We start from the raw sequence: 17,567 nt of genomic DNA, 5'->3' as shown, positions 1-17,567 counted from the left end.
ATATGGATGTACTGTTTCTCTAAATCTGGTGGAATGAACAGAGGATTGGTTTTGGGGCCAGCAAGACCTGAGTCTCAGTTTGGGTACTCCTGACTTACAGGAGAGCTCTGCCCCACAAGGCAGAAGGGGAGAGTCCTGTGACTTCTGCAAAAGGCCGAGTCCTATGACAGCAGCACTGGGACTTCTGTGGAAACCTAATGGCCAGGCTGCACAGTGCCCTTGGAGACCACAGGCACCACATCCTGTTCCCTCCTCCCCTGGTGAGCTCTGAGTCATAGTTACAAGCAGTGATGACCAGCAGCCTCATCTGAGATGATTCCTGATGTCATTTTTAAGGAACACAAACATGATGTTTTCCAGGGATCTCCTCTGAAACAGCTGCAGGCCTCTCCGGTTCAATGTGTGTATCCTGCCTGGTCTGGTTAAGTATAGACAAAACAATAAAACACTAAAATGCAGATGTTTAGAAGACATGGGACAATGATGTCAGAGGTTATTTTTTTTTGGCGGGGAGTGCTTTTAACTGTGGGTTAGTAAGAATAAAGTCGGGTCTATGTAAAGGACACTGAAAAATAAAACTTGCCGTGGCACTTATGTTTAACATTAGACAAAGTAAGAAAATACGATGATATGATTTCTGTCACTTACCCTCTCCTGACATCTACAAATCAATTTATAGTTAGTACTGAAGTAGTCACAATGGGATGAAGATGCTCAAAACCCACATCTCTCCTCAGCAACACAGCCACCAGTAATACAGCTGCACCTGCCACACGGCTTTCTGCAGCCCTAGAAGATCACAGGGTGCACTCAGAACAAAGGGGGAGCCGCTTCACGGTCTTTATCAACTCGGAGAGACTTTTAGGACGTGATACAGAAAAACTGCGGAGAAGGTTCTGGGGTTCTCGACCTCAGCTTCCGTCCTGTGGCGTCCCACTTGTTTGAACAAAGAAAGCCAGACATTACAGTAACAGATATACACAGAGTTGCCTTTAACAAATTCCCCAAACAGAAAACCAGCCACGATAGCGCTTCTGCAAACTTTTGAATTCACTCCTGCTCCCACCACTGAAGGCTCTAGTCTGGGTTTAGGAAGTTAAAAAAAAAATTAAATATATACAGATTTGGTGTGTGTGGGGGGGGGGGCGGTAATAGGTGTAGGTCAGAAGACTTGTGGGAGTCACTTCTCTCCTCCCACATGTAGTTCCCAAGGATCAATGATCAAACTCAGGCTGTCAGGCTTGGGGGCAGGTGCTCTTACCCCCCCGAGGCACGGCACTAGGAGAATGACAGTCATGTGAATATAGATGATGGGATGATTTCAGTTGAACAGTCAAAAACACTCCACATCTGAAGAAGTAAAAATGCAGTGATGGTTCAGGGTCCCTGTCAGTCAGCAGGGCGTTAAAGGAAAACCTGGGACCGGCTGGCCAGCCACCATATAGGACCAGGGCTTATTTTGCTCTTAGGCTCTGCTAATGCTGGGCCCAGCTGGCCTTGTGAGACCTGTCTGCCTCAAAAAGATTAAGCAGAATGGAGGTCTAGCTATGCTACACCTACCATTCTAGGGAGGATAAAAGAGCAGCAGGAATTTTCATGTGATTCTTAGTGGCTGCAAAAGTCAGTTTTGAGCTCCTGACCTCATGTGAACTGAATGTGTCACAGACCGTGGTTTACACGTGGGAAAGCTGTCTCACCAGGACAGTGCAGCAGAATCCCACACATCCTCTCCCACAGCAAGGCACATTCGTGGAAGTACAGAGTTTCTCATTTATTTCTGAAATGATCTGGCCACTTAGAAAGCTTAACGCAAACTGCTGGGAGATGGCTCCAAGGACTTGCTTGCCACATACCACTGAGAACCTGAGTTCGGACCCCCAGAGCCCCTGTAAAAAGTTAGGAGCAGGGGTATGTGGAGATGGGAGGATCCCCGGGGCTTGTTGGCCAGCCGGCCTAGTCTAATTAGTGAGCTCCACAGTCCATGAGAGAGACCCTGTCTCAAAAACTAAGGTGCTCAAGGAAGACACTTTTCTCTGACCTCTGGTCTCTACACATATGAACATGCACACATACATAAACATACACGAATTTAATGCAGCTAAGTTTCCTTCACATCACATCTTCCTTTGGACGATAGTTAGACAAACAGCAGTGATCTTCTCCATTGTAAAAACAACCTCAATTTCTTGCTTCCTTCGGAGCAGCATGCCTCCCAAACCCGCTGCCCAGGTCACCTTGGTCGGGCTGAAGGCCACACACAAGCACAAATACGTGGAAAAAATGTTCAACATTGGTGGTGCCATGGGACCGGCATGATCTTTATTCCTGTTCTGTGAAGAACAGAAGCTACCCACCCACCCTATCCTCTTCCAGGGCCAAAAGCACTGTGCATTCCCTGAAAAAGGAACATACTGGTCCACATGGAAATGCTGGAGGCTTGTCCCAGGGGCAGAACCCATACGACATCAGCCTGGCTAAGGTGTCCTCCCCATCTCAGAAGGAAGAGTCTCTCTCTTAACTACACACCTCCCGTTACCTTTTCTTTTTGTGGCTCATGGTGTAGCTCTGAGTTTCTGTGTAGGACTGGGTCCCTTCCTCATACTTCCACATCATTTAGCAAGCAAGTTATCATTTGCATCAAAGCAAAAAGAACAGATTCTCCACTTGACAACGTGGCCCTTTTATTTGAACTGAAAGGGTGTCATTACAAAGTGCAAACACCTCTTTGGTAATGTACTGAATACAAGGAACATAAAATGGCATTTGGCTGTTGGCAACAGTCAGAAAAGTAAATAAATATGTACATTGCTTTGTATCACAGAAGCCCAGTGCAGCGGCTAATCAGAAAGGGTGTCTGGGCACTGCCCACTGCCTGGCCAGTGACGCTATAACATCAAAATGGAGATCTGCAGACATCTTGGTTTGAATTACAGAAATTAATGTAAATCACAGCCAGCTTCCTTCACAGGATCAGAGAACAAAAACCCTTGACGCCGGTCTCAGCACCATGTGCACTTGTATGCCTTGGCACAAGACATACCCCCGGGGCGCATGTGAAATACCAGCTACCCAAGACAGGGCTCTCTTGCCATTTCTATGCCTGAGCAACTACATGGCCATCAGATTTCAGATGGCACAGTTATGCCTCCTACTTCACAGAAGTCTATTCTGAGATCTCATCACGAAGTTCAGTTTAATATTTCACAAATTTCCATCCCTGCTGGACCACTGGGCTTCTGAATATCATTAGCAACAGGAGGGTAAGGCAAGGTGACCACTTTTACATACCCAATGTGGCGAATCCACAGTGAACACGCCCACGCTGGGATGCTGTCTTTGCTCAGCAGCCTTACACATGCTGCTTTGTGTCTATCTCTGGGAAGGTAATCATATCAGCATAAGGGTCACACATAGACTGTACCAAAATGGCCTTACTGCCCAACACAAGCCAGAGGCTGCAAGGAGCTGAACATCGTCTTACCCAACGATGGTCTCCCTATAATGGCACCAATTTTGCCCTTCTCAAACTGGCACTGACTTGTCTGTGTCCTTGAGGTCTTCCTCCCTAGCCCTTGGTCAGATGACCCTCTTGATGTACACACATGGCTAGCATACAGTGCTGGGTATATAGGGTGAGACCTGCTTGTTCAGGGGAGACTCCTCAGAACCTTGTGAGAATAGAATGGAACATTTTGGTCAATTAAAAACAAGAGACTATGAGGTATAATAGTTGCTTTTCACTGAATTAAAAAAATTCTTTTGCATAGTGGAAATAATTTTTCTAACATCTAAAATGGGCAAATTTTTATAAAACATCATGCAATAAAAAATGAGGTATAGGGATTTTTTTTTCCTTTAAAGCATTCACACAATGTGATTTCAGACATTCAGGCTCTGCCTGTCTGCCACCTATTGAAAGGGCCTGGAAAGTGAATCACCCTCTCTACGCTATGGTCAGGAACCAAGGCAGGTGGTGGCTGTAGACCCATCCTGCCAATGCAAGGGGCTGTTCAGGTCACTGGATGTGGCATGGGACCAAAGGATTTCACATTCAGTTTACAGCAAGGCAGTATTTACACACATTCTAAGTGGAAACAAGATCATTTCTAAATGTGGCATAATAATTTGATAGTCATGTGTAGAAGGGCTGACATGGTCCCAAGATGCAGGATTGTATTGGGATTGTGGTCAGATATTGAAGAGCCCTGAAGGTGAAGACAGCAGACATGAAGGAATGGTAGGAGGAAGCCCTGGTGTTCCTGTGCGGATTGTTGGCCTGGGAAGTTATTTTAAAAGATCCTGTTCCATTTGCCAAATGCTTCTGCTCAAATGAAGACTGTCAAAGGCCTTCTGCCTCAATTAAACAGATGTGGCATCATCGAGCAGAAGCAATGTAGGAACCCACATGTCTTAACTGTGCAATTTAATAGTAGCACCAATTTTTCATTTAAAAATACTTAAATAAGAACCTGAGAAGTCTAACATGAAGTGAGGACCAGAGCCACTCCTGCCTACTCGATTTCCTTCTACAAACACAGCCCGGGCTGCTTCAGTGATGACACAGTGGAGGCCCTGAAATGTCTGGAATTCCAACTTGTCCTGTGGTCTGAAGCTCCCCATGTTGCCACCTAAGCTCACAAGGATTCTGCGGACCAGCTTCGAGGCGCTCAGCTCAGGAACACTAAGGCTTTTCCTCTGCAGAGCTCCTGAAACAGACGGGACAGCAAGCACCTTCCAGTTTCACGGGCTCTGGGCAGGCTGCAGGCTGGCAAGTTTCCACAAAGCAGGTGACCTGACCACTCTGAAGGAGGGAGAAAGAGTCTTGTCACATTCTTGGATCCTCTATGGGGCATGATCTACATGAGCCCTGCCCCAGGATGGTGCCCCATGCTTCTTGTCCTCATCCCCCACCATGAGTCTCTGTGCTTGGCTCTCTCCTCTCCCGGGGTTGTAACTAAAGACACTTAGAGCCTTTAAGCTATAAATACATCCCCTGGGGGATCACATTGCACACCTTGTACTTTTCCCATTGTCCTCTAACCCTACACTGTGGGGCCCAGGATCAAAAGACTGAGCTGTCCCACCCCCAATCTCCCACTGCATTCTGCTGGGAAGGAGAATGAGACCAGAGAGAAATGGTCTTCTCTGCAAAGAATGCTGCCTCTTCTAGCTTAATCGTCACTAGCCAGGCAACCCATGGATGATTGGAATACCCTGCATTGTTCCGGCAAAGGGATGAACCCTGTCCACTGCTAGACAAGAGGTGATCTGGATTGGTCTCCATCTCTGCTGCTCTGCCTTCTGGCTCTGTTCCAAGTATACTGCTGCCATGGCTTCAGGGGAACCTCTGCTCACAACTTAGGTATATCCCTGGCCTATCTGTCACCTCTTCCCCCAAATGGACATGTGCCCTTAGTATTCTCTGTAAGTAACATCCCAGGCCAGACCTGGACAGAGACAGTGAGGATAAGGGGGTGAATGGAACAGCCAGCTCTGGGAGGAAGGGTCATGAGCTGTGAAGTTTTCAGGTTCCCAGGTGTGTGTGTGTTCCTTGTACACCATTAGAAGGTAGGGTGGTTCACACAAATGCCCCCAGGTGCTCTCTCCAGCTTATGAGGGGAAACCAGGGTTGATGATCAGGGCCAGCAGGACCTCACTCTGACACCTGGGCCACCCACTATCCAAATGTGATGGGCACGAACACAGAACCGACCCCATACTCACTTTGCACTCACAAACTGTGCATGTGTCTTTTTTCCACTTTGTGTTGTTGCTGTGGGATTCACCACTGTCATCCACACACTCTGTGGTGCTGAGCCGAGACTCCAGGCTGGTTATCTACAACAAGACATATAGCAGTGCAAGCTGATGCAAACCTCAACAACTATGCTCAGCTGAGGAGAGGCTTCCTGCATTACAACAGGTGATAGGAACCACAGCATTTTAAATCAGTCTACTTCCCATGTGGATTTCAACCTCAGCCCCTGAATTTCCCTGTCCTACCTACTGAGCACAAGGCTGTGGGATGTCTTTCTGTATGCTATAAATATGTGCTGCTCTAACTGGTTGATAAATAAAGCTGCATTGGCCTATGGCAAGGCAGCTTAGAGGCAGAGGTGGGAAATCCTCTAAGCAGATAAACAGAAGAAAGGAGAGGAGGGGGAGATGCCTAGTCACCACCAAAGGAGCAGCAAGATGCCAGCAGATCAGTAAAGCCATGGCCACATGGCAAAACACAGATTAATAGAAATGGGTTAACTTAACATGAAAGAGCTAGCTAGCAAGAAGCCTGCCATAGGCCATACAGTTAGTAATTAATATAAGCCTCTGAGTGATCATTTTATTTGTTTATTTATTTATTTATTCATTCATTAATTCATTTATTTTGTTTTTCAAGGCAGGGTTTCTCTGTGTAGTTTTGGTGCCTGTCCTGGATCTCACTCTGTAGACCAGGCTGGCCTCAAACTCACAGAGATCCACCTGGCTCTGCCTCCCGAGTGCTGGGATTAAAGGCATGTGCCACCCAGCAAGTGATTGTTTTATAAATGGCTGCAGGACCGTGGGACTGAGAAACATGGGACTGTGGAGCCAGATGGGACTGGAGAAACTTCCAACTACAGCACACTGTGGTCCCCAGTCCACACTGGAGCACAGAATCTTGTGCAACTCTGTGAGCCCCCTTGGCACTAAGATCACCGTGTTGTCTTTGTATTAGGATGACTATACTCCTAACAGCCTAAATCCCAACTGGAATTTAGTTAGCCAAAGAGCTATTCACCATAAGATATGCTTCAGCATTTCCTAATAAAACAAAACAAACTTACGGTTTAGTTAACTCTCAACATTCCTACTTGAGGCCATGAAGAAAACTAAAGGAAGGACCAGTATCCTTAGGAAGTGGAGAGTAACCTGGGCATCAGTGGCTGACTCTGAGTGAACTCAAAACCCAGAAAAGCTAAGGACAAAGGTGGCTATGATCTGGATGGCCATCAGCATTGATGAGCCATAGGCATCAGCACAGACTGTCATGCAGGGATTACAGGGAAGGGCCGAAATTGCTGAGCTGTCTGTACAAAGGCCATTCTGTATTATCAGGTCTGCTGGCATCTCCAGCCAAGAAGTCCTGCCCCATGACTGCAGGCAGAACGTAAATGATGGTACCATGGACACTAAGTCCATGCGGCCTACCTAGACCAAGAATCGATCTGAAGGACACTTGTTCCCATCAGTATCCCGAGGTCTCCTTGGGTTGGTCTCAGCTACTCTACCCGAGCCAGGAGTTCCCAGTACCACCCACTCTGGTGCTTTGGGACAAAACAAGCTGGGTGATGGAATGCACAAAGGTGGAGCCCTGTGCCTTCAGGGCAAGGATCAAGCAGGAGTAGATGCCATAGGAATGGCTTCTGTATCCAGAAAGGAATTTGGGTTACATGAGTCTCCTCTAAGCCTATCACCTGAGTAGCCTTGGGATAGAGACAGAGCCAGACTCAAGAATCCTAAAAACCAGTCACCAATGTCAGACTCCCTCCTGGGACACACTCCACACTACCCAGGACACTTCTCTGTCTCATAATTCAGGTACACACACTTATGTTCTTTACTATCAAGCGAATAGACCTCCCGTGTCTAGCCTGAGGTTCCAGCCTCCGCTCTTTGAAACAAGGCCTTTAGTAATTGAACACAGAGCCTGGAAGAAGCAGAGCAAAGTTCCTTACGCAGAAGGAGAGGAATTTACCTATAGGTCCTCAGCCAGGGCTGTGGTGTGTAGCTCTGGTACCCTGCCATGCAGCCTTGGTGAGTCTACCATCACTGACGAGGCTCCTGAAGGAGTTGCTTGCCAGCAGGAATTCAAGTTTGTCCCCCCCCCCCCCACACACACACCTCTTCCTCTGGCTGTGCCTGAGTTTTCTGGGACTTTGTGTCTATTCCAGTTATAGCCTCTCGGCCATATTCCCTGGCAGGGTGTCTCAAATTTAGAGACATCAGCTGTCCAGCGGGCCCAGTGCCCCAGTTGAGGCAGTTTGAATGAGCTGCCCCTAATGGTCTTGGGCAATTGTTTCCCAATTGTGTGGGGAGGCTGAGGCGGTGTGGCCTTGTTGGAAGAAGTACATTACTGGGGGGCAGACTTTGAGGTTCCAAAGCCCCCAACCATTGCTAGTTTCCTCTCTCGTGCTTTTGGTGGAAGATGTGAGCCCTCAGCTTCCTCTCCTACTGCCATGCCTTCACCCACAGCCATGGACGCTAACTTCCCGAAACTGTAAACACAAAGAAACTCTTCTGGAAGTTGTCTTGCTCGTGGTGTTTAATCACAGCAATAAAAAAAATAAAAGGTACCTAACACACTAGCCCACAGAGAAGCATGAAGACAAGAGTCCTGTGTAGCCTAGCTAGCAGCAAGCTAGAGATAAGCAAGCTACACCAATGGCCAGTCCCCAGCAGGTGAGGGCAAAGTCAAGACCTTCACCATCACCCAGAAATGCAAGGCCTCTGGGGGGTGCTGGTGAGAGGTCCAAGGAGGTGAAGACGGCATTGGCTTGGGCCAGCCTTACCTGTTTCCTGAGGTCTGTGATGACATCTTGCATTTCCAGAATAAACGTCTTTAAATCATTAGTCTCTGGTCCCTCCGAGTGCTTACGGGTGGCTGACGTGGCATTACTAAGAAGTTTGCCATATTTCACACTAAGGGGAAAGGAGGAGATTCAGAGTGTCAATGCACAGGTCTAAGCCAGTATTCCTAAGTGCATCCATCTCTTCTGTAGAGTGCCCAGCTGAGCACACTAAAGCCCAGCACTGTCAAACAGGACACAGGCCTTGTCTACTCTGTACTCTGGGACACCTCTGCTTTAGCCAGCCCAGGCTATGACTGAGCTCAAAACAACAGCAAGACCTTAGCCTGTGGCAGAGACCCACCGTCGCTAGGACACCTCGCAGACAGCACCAAAACTTACTTTAGTGCCTTTTGCCGCCTGGCTCTCTTGGTGGGCTTGTCCTCCTCATAGCTGAATTCCAGAGACCGTCTGCCACGGAAATGGTAGGAAAAGGCATTGAACTGTCCCCTGGTCCTGCAGTCTGGTGAGAAAGCAAAAAGGGGCAATCAGTGACAGATGACGCTAATGTAGGATAAATTTACATCTTGTTAAGCAGTAGCTATTTTTATCATACATCATCTCCCCTTCCCCTTCAATTAGGACATCTGTGATGCCAGGCAGTGCCTAAAAGGACTCATGGAGCCAACAGTGGGTCTGTTAGTCCAGTACTTAAACCTGCCAACAGCTGCAGCGAGTCTCCCTGAAGACAAACCACCAGAGCACCCCGGGTGACCTCTGTGCCCTCCTGCAGCCCACACTTCACCAGCATAATCTAAGTCTGCTCAACCTAAGTCCTCCTGCCCTTCTCCAATGGTACTCAAGACCTCATGATCAGCCCAAATCAACCTGCAACAAGTCCAAGTAATTTCCTTGCCCTGGTTGAGGCTCCATCCCAAGCTCCAGGTATGGGGAGGAACCCTATTCTCTCTCACCTAAGCCCCAACTACATTATTCATTAAAGCCACCCATTTTTACACAAATCTTATGTCTCCTTTCTCCCCTAAGAACAGCCCGGCCCAGAAGAAAGCAAAGGCCAAAGGCAATCTTCCAAATTCTCAAGTCCTGTGACCCTACTAAAGTAAACATCCTACAAGACAAAGGCAGAGGAGAAATAAGCTGAGGTCATGTGCCTGCCTGCCTGCCTCTGGAGGAGAGTATCTAAGATTCTGATGTCTATGGCTAGAAAAGGAAGGAAGTGTTCCAGCTAAATCAAGCACTCTGGATCTTGTTATCGCAGGTCATTATCTGACCCCAGCTAAGCTGGGTTTAATTTGCCCTATCCAACAATCAGAGCAGATAATGCAGCTTGGTAGATGGCTCCAAGGACCTAAACCAGATCCACAGCATCTTGGACTTCCAATGCCATATCTACTTCCTGTACTCCCCAGTCTTTACCAAAGTCTCTTCCTCCAAGTCTTCCTGAAAACCGAAGCCAGGCCAGACAAGCCTGAATATTCTAGAAGAGGGTGATTCTCCCTCACAAAGCCTTGCCCTAGGTTATCTGAGAACAACAGCAAGGCAAGGGGGGGGGGGGGCTCGTATGAATGGGCTGTGCCCAGGGACCCCGACCTAAGCACTACACATAGATGGGTTCTGGGAATCTAGGGCCACGTGTTTGCCATGGATATTCCAGCTCTCCCCCAGGCACAGAGCAGAGCTGGGCTACGCTCCTCTGCCTGACTTTTCTCAGCTGCATGCACCCTGACTCTAGTGCAACCCCACACACAATGCTGCTGCCGCTGCTAGGAAGCAGCCATGTTCACAATGCAAATGTACCAAACCATGGTAACACCTGCAAAGCTTTGTGCATACAGGAGACCTGTGTTCCAAACCTGAACCTCACCTGGAACACCTGCCCTGCCTAGGAATGGTTCTCCACCCAGGGCCTTGCACAACAGGAAGAGCTTGGTGCAAAGGGGGAGAATATTCAGATTCTAACTGAAACCACATTTGTAACCCTCCTCACACTCACCAAAGCGTCTAGTCAAACATTTTAAATAAGTAACTTGAATCACTGTCACTGGTCACAGGGCCCTGTGCTTCCTGCTACGGTGTGTCAAGAGGAACACAGTTCTTTGTGCCTCGAGCTTTGCCCCAGTGTTGTGCTTAACCTTTAGGAAAGGGTCAGACAAAGCTACATGGAAGGAAACCTACTAAAGGGACCCAGATGGAAACAGACCAAGAATTCTTCTTGGACACAGGAGTCTGGGAACATTCAGGTAAAATTAAGTGAGATGGAACCTGTCATGAACTAACATCATTGGGAAAACAATAGAATTCAAACAGGATCCAAAACTTAGGTAACTATTGTATTTATGCTAAATTTTTCAATTCTGATTATATTTAAGTAAATTATTTAGGAGCATGGTAGCAGGAAATCTGCAACTCCCTAGGCTCGTTTAGAAAAACTTCTGTGTTTTATTTATTTATAGACAATACATACTTGTGCACACGTAAAAGTATAAGTAAATATGTAGAAAATGTTAACACAGTTGGTGAATCTGGGTGAAATATTTAAATTCTTTTTAGTATTTCCATCATTACTATAATATTTCAAATTGCACATGTGGGAGTATGCACATGTATGTGTGTGTATGTATGAAGTCCCTCAGGACGCATCAATCCCTAGAAAGAGGCTGCAGTTCCCACATCCAGTAAAAAGGAACGGACACTGCCCCACCCCAGAAGCAGCTGCTGCAGGTTCCGAGGTACATGCGTGTTGCTCTAGGGGCTGTGACCCAGGTACAGCTCCAGGAAGTGATACTGTCATGAGCTTTCTTCAAAGCTGAGTTGAAAGAACAGGGTCTGGGGAGACAGCTCAGTAAATAAAGCCCTCGCTGAGCAAACAGAAGAAGTGGAGTTTCTATACCTAGAGCAGGCTGGCTAGATAGACAAGCCAAATGGTCAACCCAAGACGCTAGACGTCCATCTCTGGCCTCGACATGCCAACTGCACCACATGCATGTGCATCTGCACACATGCAAACATACACATGCTATGCAAGCACACACCACACACACCAAAAAAAATAATAATAATAAAAAAAAGCAACTAACATTTTCTTCCTGCAGGATTTAGAAATAAATGAGTTTGAGCTAAAACAGAAACCAGTAAATTTAGAATCTTAAAGCTCTTCTGGGTTTGGACTGAGCCTGCTATTTTAAGAGACACAGTGTCTGGAAGAAGCTGTGTCGGCAAGAACTTTGGGCACCGAGCATCTGCAGTAGCTGGAACAATGGAAAAGATTGGGGGGCACATGCCAAGACAAGGCCTGCCTCAGAGACGACCTCTTCCAGGACTGTGGACATTTTTAAGTAAACAGTGAAGGCTGGCTCTGTTCTGTAACAGAAGGGGATCTGGTCGTGTTATCAGAAAATAGAGGCTCTGTATCTGGAAATCAGAACTGGCCTTGCACACTATTTTCAAGACAACAGGTTCCTACAAACAGAATGAAATCCTCTGCCATCCTTGTAGGAAAATATTTAAACTGAAAAAAACCTGTGAGAGTTTAAAACAAAAAAGAAGCAAAAGCAGAACAAGTTCCCACAATATGAGCACAAGAACAGCAGTCATTTAGTACTGGGTACACAGTAAGCACAATGTTCTTTATGTGAATATTCTCTCTCTCTCTCTCCCGCGCACGCACGTACGCACGCATGCACACGCGCGTGCACACACACACACACACACACACACACGCACACGCACACACACGAGAGAGATAGAGAGAGAGAGAGAGAGAGAGAGAGAGAGAGAGAGAGAACAATACATACACATATACAAACATATACACATACATATATACATACATATGGGGGAGAGGCAGACAAAAAAATCAGATTGGGCAAACCACATGATCATACACATTCACATACAGATACACCCTACCCCCACCCTCACCACACATCCTCTTAGGATGTTAAATGCAGTTTCAAAAGTCAACCTCATTTTAATAAATACCCTGGGTGACTACTTTAGGAGAAAAATAAGAGATAACCATAGTTCTGAACTCTGTGCACCTCTTTTCTTCTGTGTGCCCACCTTCTTCAGGGCCTCCAAGGGGTAGGGCAGGGCTGAGGACCAAGTGTGCTGCTCCATGTGTGGCTGGAGCATCGATCCTGAGTCCTCTTCTCACCACAAACATATGTCACTCGGCTTAGGTTGTAAATGCCCCCAGCTTGATTATGTATGGGGTTCTGATCATAGTTTGGATAAAGCCAAAATTGCACTCAAATTAGAAACTGGAAACTGAGGTTAACCAAGAGAGGAACTCGAGAATGCAAAGTGGGAAAGAGACGGCAGAACAGTCACCACAGGAAGCCAGTGGCTGCTAGAGCTGTGATGGTAGCCCTGTGTGCGAGGTGGACAGACACCACAGGGAGCAGGCCTCCCCAGGCAGACTGGGATGCACTGCACTGTAACATGAATTGCTAAACGATCTTATTAATAAAAAACTCGGAGCCAGGTCCTGGGGTGAAAACTGAAAGATCAGAGAACCAGAACAAGCCACAGCCAACTTCTCGGCCGATCCCGTTTCCATGAGTCCTCAGACTGAAAGCCTCTGAGTCCTCACCCCTGCGAGTCTCAGTTGTACTGCTGCTAAAAAGCCTCCTGGTCCTTTTATATTCCTTTCTGCTTCCTGCTATCACTTCCTGGGATTAAAGGCATGTGTCCTTCCGAAGCAAAGACATGAGATCTCCAGTTCTGTGATTAAAGGTGTGTGCCACTCACTGCCTGGCTCTGTTTCCAGTGTAGCCTTGAACTCACAGATCTCTGCCTCCCGAGTGATAGGATTAAGGGTGTGTGCCACCACTGTCTGGCCTCTATGTCTAATCTAGTGGCTGGTTCTGTCCTCTGATCTACAGATAAGCTTTATTGGGATGCACAAATAAAGTTTCACCACACTGTACAGACCTCATTACGAGGCTTTCCACCCCTAACACTACTCTCTACCTCCTCAAGAAGACAGTCCAGAGCTCCTTTCTCTGGCTGTAAGTTACAACAGGGTATCAGCATAACATGGGTTGCTTGTTATGCTTCCTGAGCAGCTATTTCTCATTCTTTGTGGCTGTGATTCATGGGACTAACACACAAGCACCTGGATGTAGCTGTACAAAAGGTTCAATGTTAGATATGCAATAGGGACACACTATTTTGTTTCTTTTACACAGTATTTTGGTTATCAGAATGCAGCACAGCCTAAGATAATAATGAAGCTAGTGACATCTTCACACAGGCATCTGTGGTGGTAATGCCATCAATAAACATGATGTACTGCAGGAGGATGGAATGTGACATTAAATGCATGGTATTTATGCTCACACATGGCTCAGTGGCTGGTGTGTGCACACCTACCGTGCTGAACTTTTATCAGCATTTCAGTGTACACCTCTTTAAGGTGGTAAAGCTGCACACTAGCCTTGGGTGCCTCTGTGTCTCCTAAGTTCTTCATGAGGCAGTGTTGGGGTGTAGAGTTACCGACCCATATAGCCTAGGCTGAAGGATATATGATGCCTTCATGATAGGACTTCTTGACATTTATCTCTCAGACCATGTAACCACTCACCAAGCAAAGCAACCACAAATAATGACCATACCAAGGACCAGAGCAGCCAAGCATGGGGAGACATGCAAGAGGGCAGGGGGCTGGCACCACATACCTTCACAACAGTCCTGCCACACTCGCAGGTCCACTCTGGGGATGTCCTCGCAGCTGCCGTAACCATGTGGGAATTCTGCCACCCTGAACACATCCTGCTGCACACGGGTGATATTGTCTGAGTTGTCACACAGGATCCTAGCCAAGGATGTCTGCTTGAGCTGAGTCAGCTGGGCGGGGGAGAACACGCCCGGGTTCTCATACCACAACCTGTACTCCAGAGATGACAACAGGGTCAGTTGGGTCAGCAGCAGGCAGGGAGACAGCTGGCCACAAGGATCCAAGGTAAGAATGTTCTTCCAACATGGAAATCACTGATTCCATTAACAGAAAAAAACAAAACAAAACAAAACAAAACAAAACAAAACAACTGACCCAGACATTGCTCAAATTCTCACCCAATAAATGTGAGAAAAACAAAAAGCCCCAGCATATAAGAAACGGTACATTTGCCCATCTGGATAGAAAGAAAGAAGATGGGCTACTTTTCAAAAGAGATGGGTGGCTAAACTTCTGACTGAACTCTCAGCCATAGGTCTGGCCAACTTTCCCATTCGCTAAAGTAAACTAACATTGTTAGAATGAAAAGAAGTCTTGCCACAAGCCACAAGCTCCAGTTAGGTGGTATGGTGCACAGCTGAGGCAGAAGACTTGCCATGAGTGAGGCCAGCCTGAGATATACACTGAGAGCCTATCTCAAAAATCCAAACAAAACAAACAACAATGTTCTAGTCCTTCTGAGTGCCGCCATGAATACTCAAAAGGCTCCAGAGACCAACAGCTCCTGGGACTCAGTGTGTTAGCTGGAAACGGTAAGGTGTCAGGCAGCTACAGGAGGTACAGAGCCGTCAGGAGGGCAGCAAGTGGGGAGGGGTCCTCACCGTCATCTGTCCTGAGTCCACAACAACCATGTAAGTACAGCAAGGTTCTCCAGCACCCACCTGTCTCCATCCCGCAGGCGTCGGAACTGTGTGCTGAGCAGGCACATGAGTGTTGGCCCCAAGCGGCTGCCAGGGACCAAGTCTTCTACCATGAGGGCCGGGAACAGATCAATGTTGAGAGTCGAACCATACAGCCTGGAACAGACAAGGAGGAAGTCAGGTCTGCCCAGCATAGCTGTCTGGGATTCGAAACACAGCGAGTATTTCATATCCACACATTCTCCAGATTTTTACTGAACAAAGAGAGCTCACCAGTATTTCTTTAAAGCATATTTAATGATATTTTTTTAAAAATTTCTTTTTGGTATACACACACACACACACATACACACACACACACAATTTACAAATAATTTGAAAAGCCAAAAATAGATAATAAAATTAAAACGTTGTTTCCTGTGCTCCAGGGAGAACCACCCGACTCCCTGGCACACCCACCTGTCTTCAGCACCTGTCTTCTTCCCTGAGTATATGAACAATGAGCAGCCATATTTGAAAATAACAGGAATTGGCCTTACCATATATTGAAACGCACTTGTCATATATGGAAACGCTGGTTAATTAGATAGGGTAGATATCTAACATGAGGCTTAAACATTTGAAAATGTTTAACAAAGCATTTTCACCAAGTCCTCCGTGTTCCAGGAATATATGTTCATACAGAAAGAAATAACAATGCCAAGAGACCTTTCTTTTCTACGCTTGTTCAATTTCCCAAGAGATTACAAGGCAGCAGGTGGTCTTGGTTCCGACTGCTGCTAGAGACTCTGCTAGAGCATGAAATAGCATCTTCCATCCCCTGGCTCCATTCCCCACCAGGCTTGGAACGACAGTGGAACACCCTACCATCTAGCTGTGACATGCTATTGAAAAGATATTCATTCATCTTGCGAGTGGAATAAATGTGCTCTCACTTAAGCTGGCATCCAGCCTTCGCAAGCACAAACTGTGCTCATTGTCTGATGTCCAAGGACAAGCATGCTGGACTAAAGCCTCCAAGGCCTTACGAGAAGCCACCTGACATGGGAGCCTGGAGGGCTGCTGGTCGTGTTCCACAAGCACCAGATACCAGTGCCTCCTCAGGATACCTGCTCCTTGTCCTCCACCCTCCCACTCATAAGGGGATGGCAGGAGGCTGAAGGATATCCGATTCAGGCCTGCTGGGGATGGTCTCCATGACACTACAAAGCTCTCTCACTCAGGGGCCTGGGGACCCGGACTGTGTCGCTTACAGGACGCACACCAGGGAGAGAAGTCCAGATTCAGCCCAGTTCTTCATCCCCAGGCGGCCCTGAAATGTAAAACTTCAGCAGGCTGCCAGTACAGTAGACGGCAGCTGCTGTCCCTAAGGCCTGCTGAAAATCCTGACAGCCCTGGATTTTGTTGGCATTCATCTCTCCTCCTGTTTATGTCTCATTTTTCCTCTTGGTAATGGGTTCACAGAAAAAAAAAAATCGATGAGTAATTCCGTGTGTGTTGTGGGGGTGGGGTAGAGGGGTGGGGTAGGGGGGGTAAGCATTGTCTTTGCCAGGGGTCTCTCCCCTGCAGCCAGGCTAGGATCACCATCTCCAGCAGCAGTGGCAGGATTACCAGAAACTAAGGAGTTCTGAAATATTTTGGCAATCAAAAAAAAAAAAAAAAGACTGGGAAAGTCATCTGTGGCCATCTGGATAGGAACACAGGGGGACGCTGAAGCACACCAAGTACAGTCGGTGAGCATAAATCCCAATTAAGCATAACGGTGACAAAAAAATACACAGTTCCCGCGGAGAACTCATATGCTTCCCTTGCCAGTAATCGAATATGATTATGTAAACGAATTGGATCACAGAGGGCAGAGCAGCGCTCATTCAGAAACCACAGCAGTATCTCACAAAAAGAGAGCCCTTCCATAGACCTTCAGGTCTGAACAGATCCCAGGAGGCAGGTCTGAGAAGAAGCCTGGCCCTAGGTGAGGTGACCCAATCCTGAGCAGACCTGGGCCTATCCTCCGAGTGGTGGGATATTCGTCGCCCCTCGAAATTTGCCCGTTTGTTGTCCAGCTCTCCTCTTCTATGAACAAACGGCCACTTGAATAAGCATAGGGGGCTACAGACCGAGCCAGCCCCAGGAGGCTGGCCAGTCTGATGCCCATTTGCCATTGACTCTTACCTGTCCTAGCCAGTAAAATACAACTCCCGTCTCAACACTCAACAGAAAACTTCTTGCAGTTTACAAAGTCCACCACCTGAGCACAGAGAGGCTGGCAGACATGCCTCTACCTGACACTAGGCTCTCTGTAGCATCCCAGACAGCAGGCTTCCAGTTGTCTAATCTCAGCCTCCACGGATTTCTCTCACCCGACCCTGAGCCACCACAGAAACTTGAACTCAGAGATGG

At 47.3% G+C, this 17,567-nt stretch overlaps 1 protein-coding gene across 2 annotated transcripts in view; it reads right to left on the bottom strand.

Moving 5' to 3' along the window:
* Positions 1–2,656: 2,656 nt before the first annotated feature.
* The window catches only part of Pxdn (peroxidasin), a 78,127-nt gene continuing 63,216 nt past the window's right edge, over positions 2,657–17,567 (bottom strand). For both annotated transcript variants that reach the window (XM_006989785.4, XM_016008070.3), the window contains 6 exons: positions 15,189–15,323; positions 14,249–14,457; positions 8,949–9,069; positions 8,550–8,679; positions 5,725–5,838; positions 2,657–4,801 (listed from right to left, as the gene is read on the bottom strand). In XM_006989785.4, the coding sequence (XP_006989847.1) occupies positions 4,682–4,801; positions 5,725–5,838; positions 8,550–8,679; positions 8,949–9,069; positions 14,249–14,457; positions 15,189–15,323 (829 nt within the window). In that variant the 3' untranslated portion in view covers positions 2,657–4,681. The remainder of the gene's footprint in view (positions 4,802–5,724; positions 5,839–8,549; positions 8,680–8,948; positions 9,070–14,248; positions 14,458–15,188; positions 15,324–17,567) is intronic.

The sequence above is a fragment of the Peromyscus maniculatus genome, chromosome 22, assembly GCF_049852395.1.
Source record: "Peromyscus maniculatus bairdii isolate BWxNUB_F1_BW_parent chromosome 22, HU_Pman_BW_mat_3.1, whole genome shotgun sequence".
Taxonomy (NCBI): Eukaryota; Metazoa; Chordata; class Mammalia; order Rodentia; family Cricetidae; genus Peromyscus; species Peromyscus maniculatus.
Note: the sequence above shows the minus strand (reverse complement) of the source record. Positions and strands in the feature narration are given on the sequence as shown.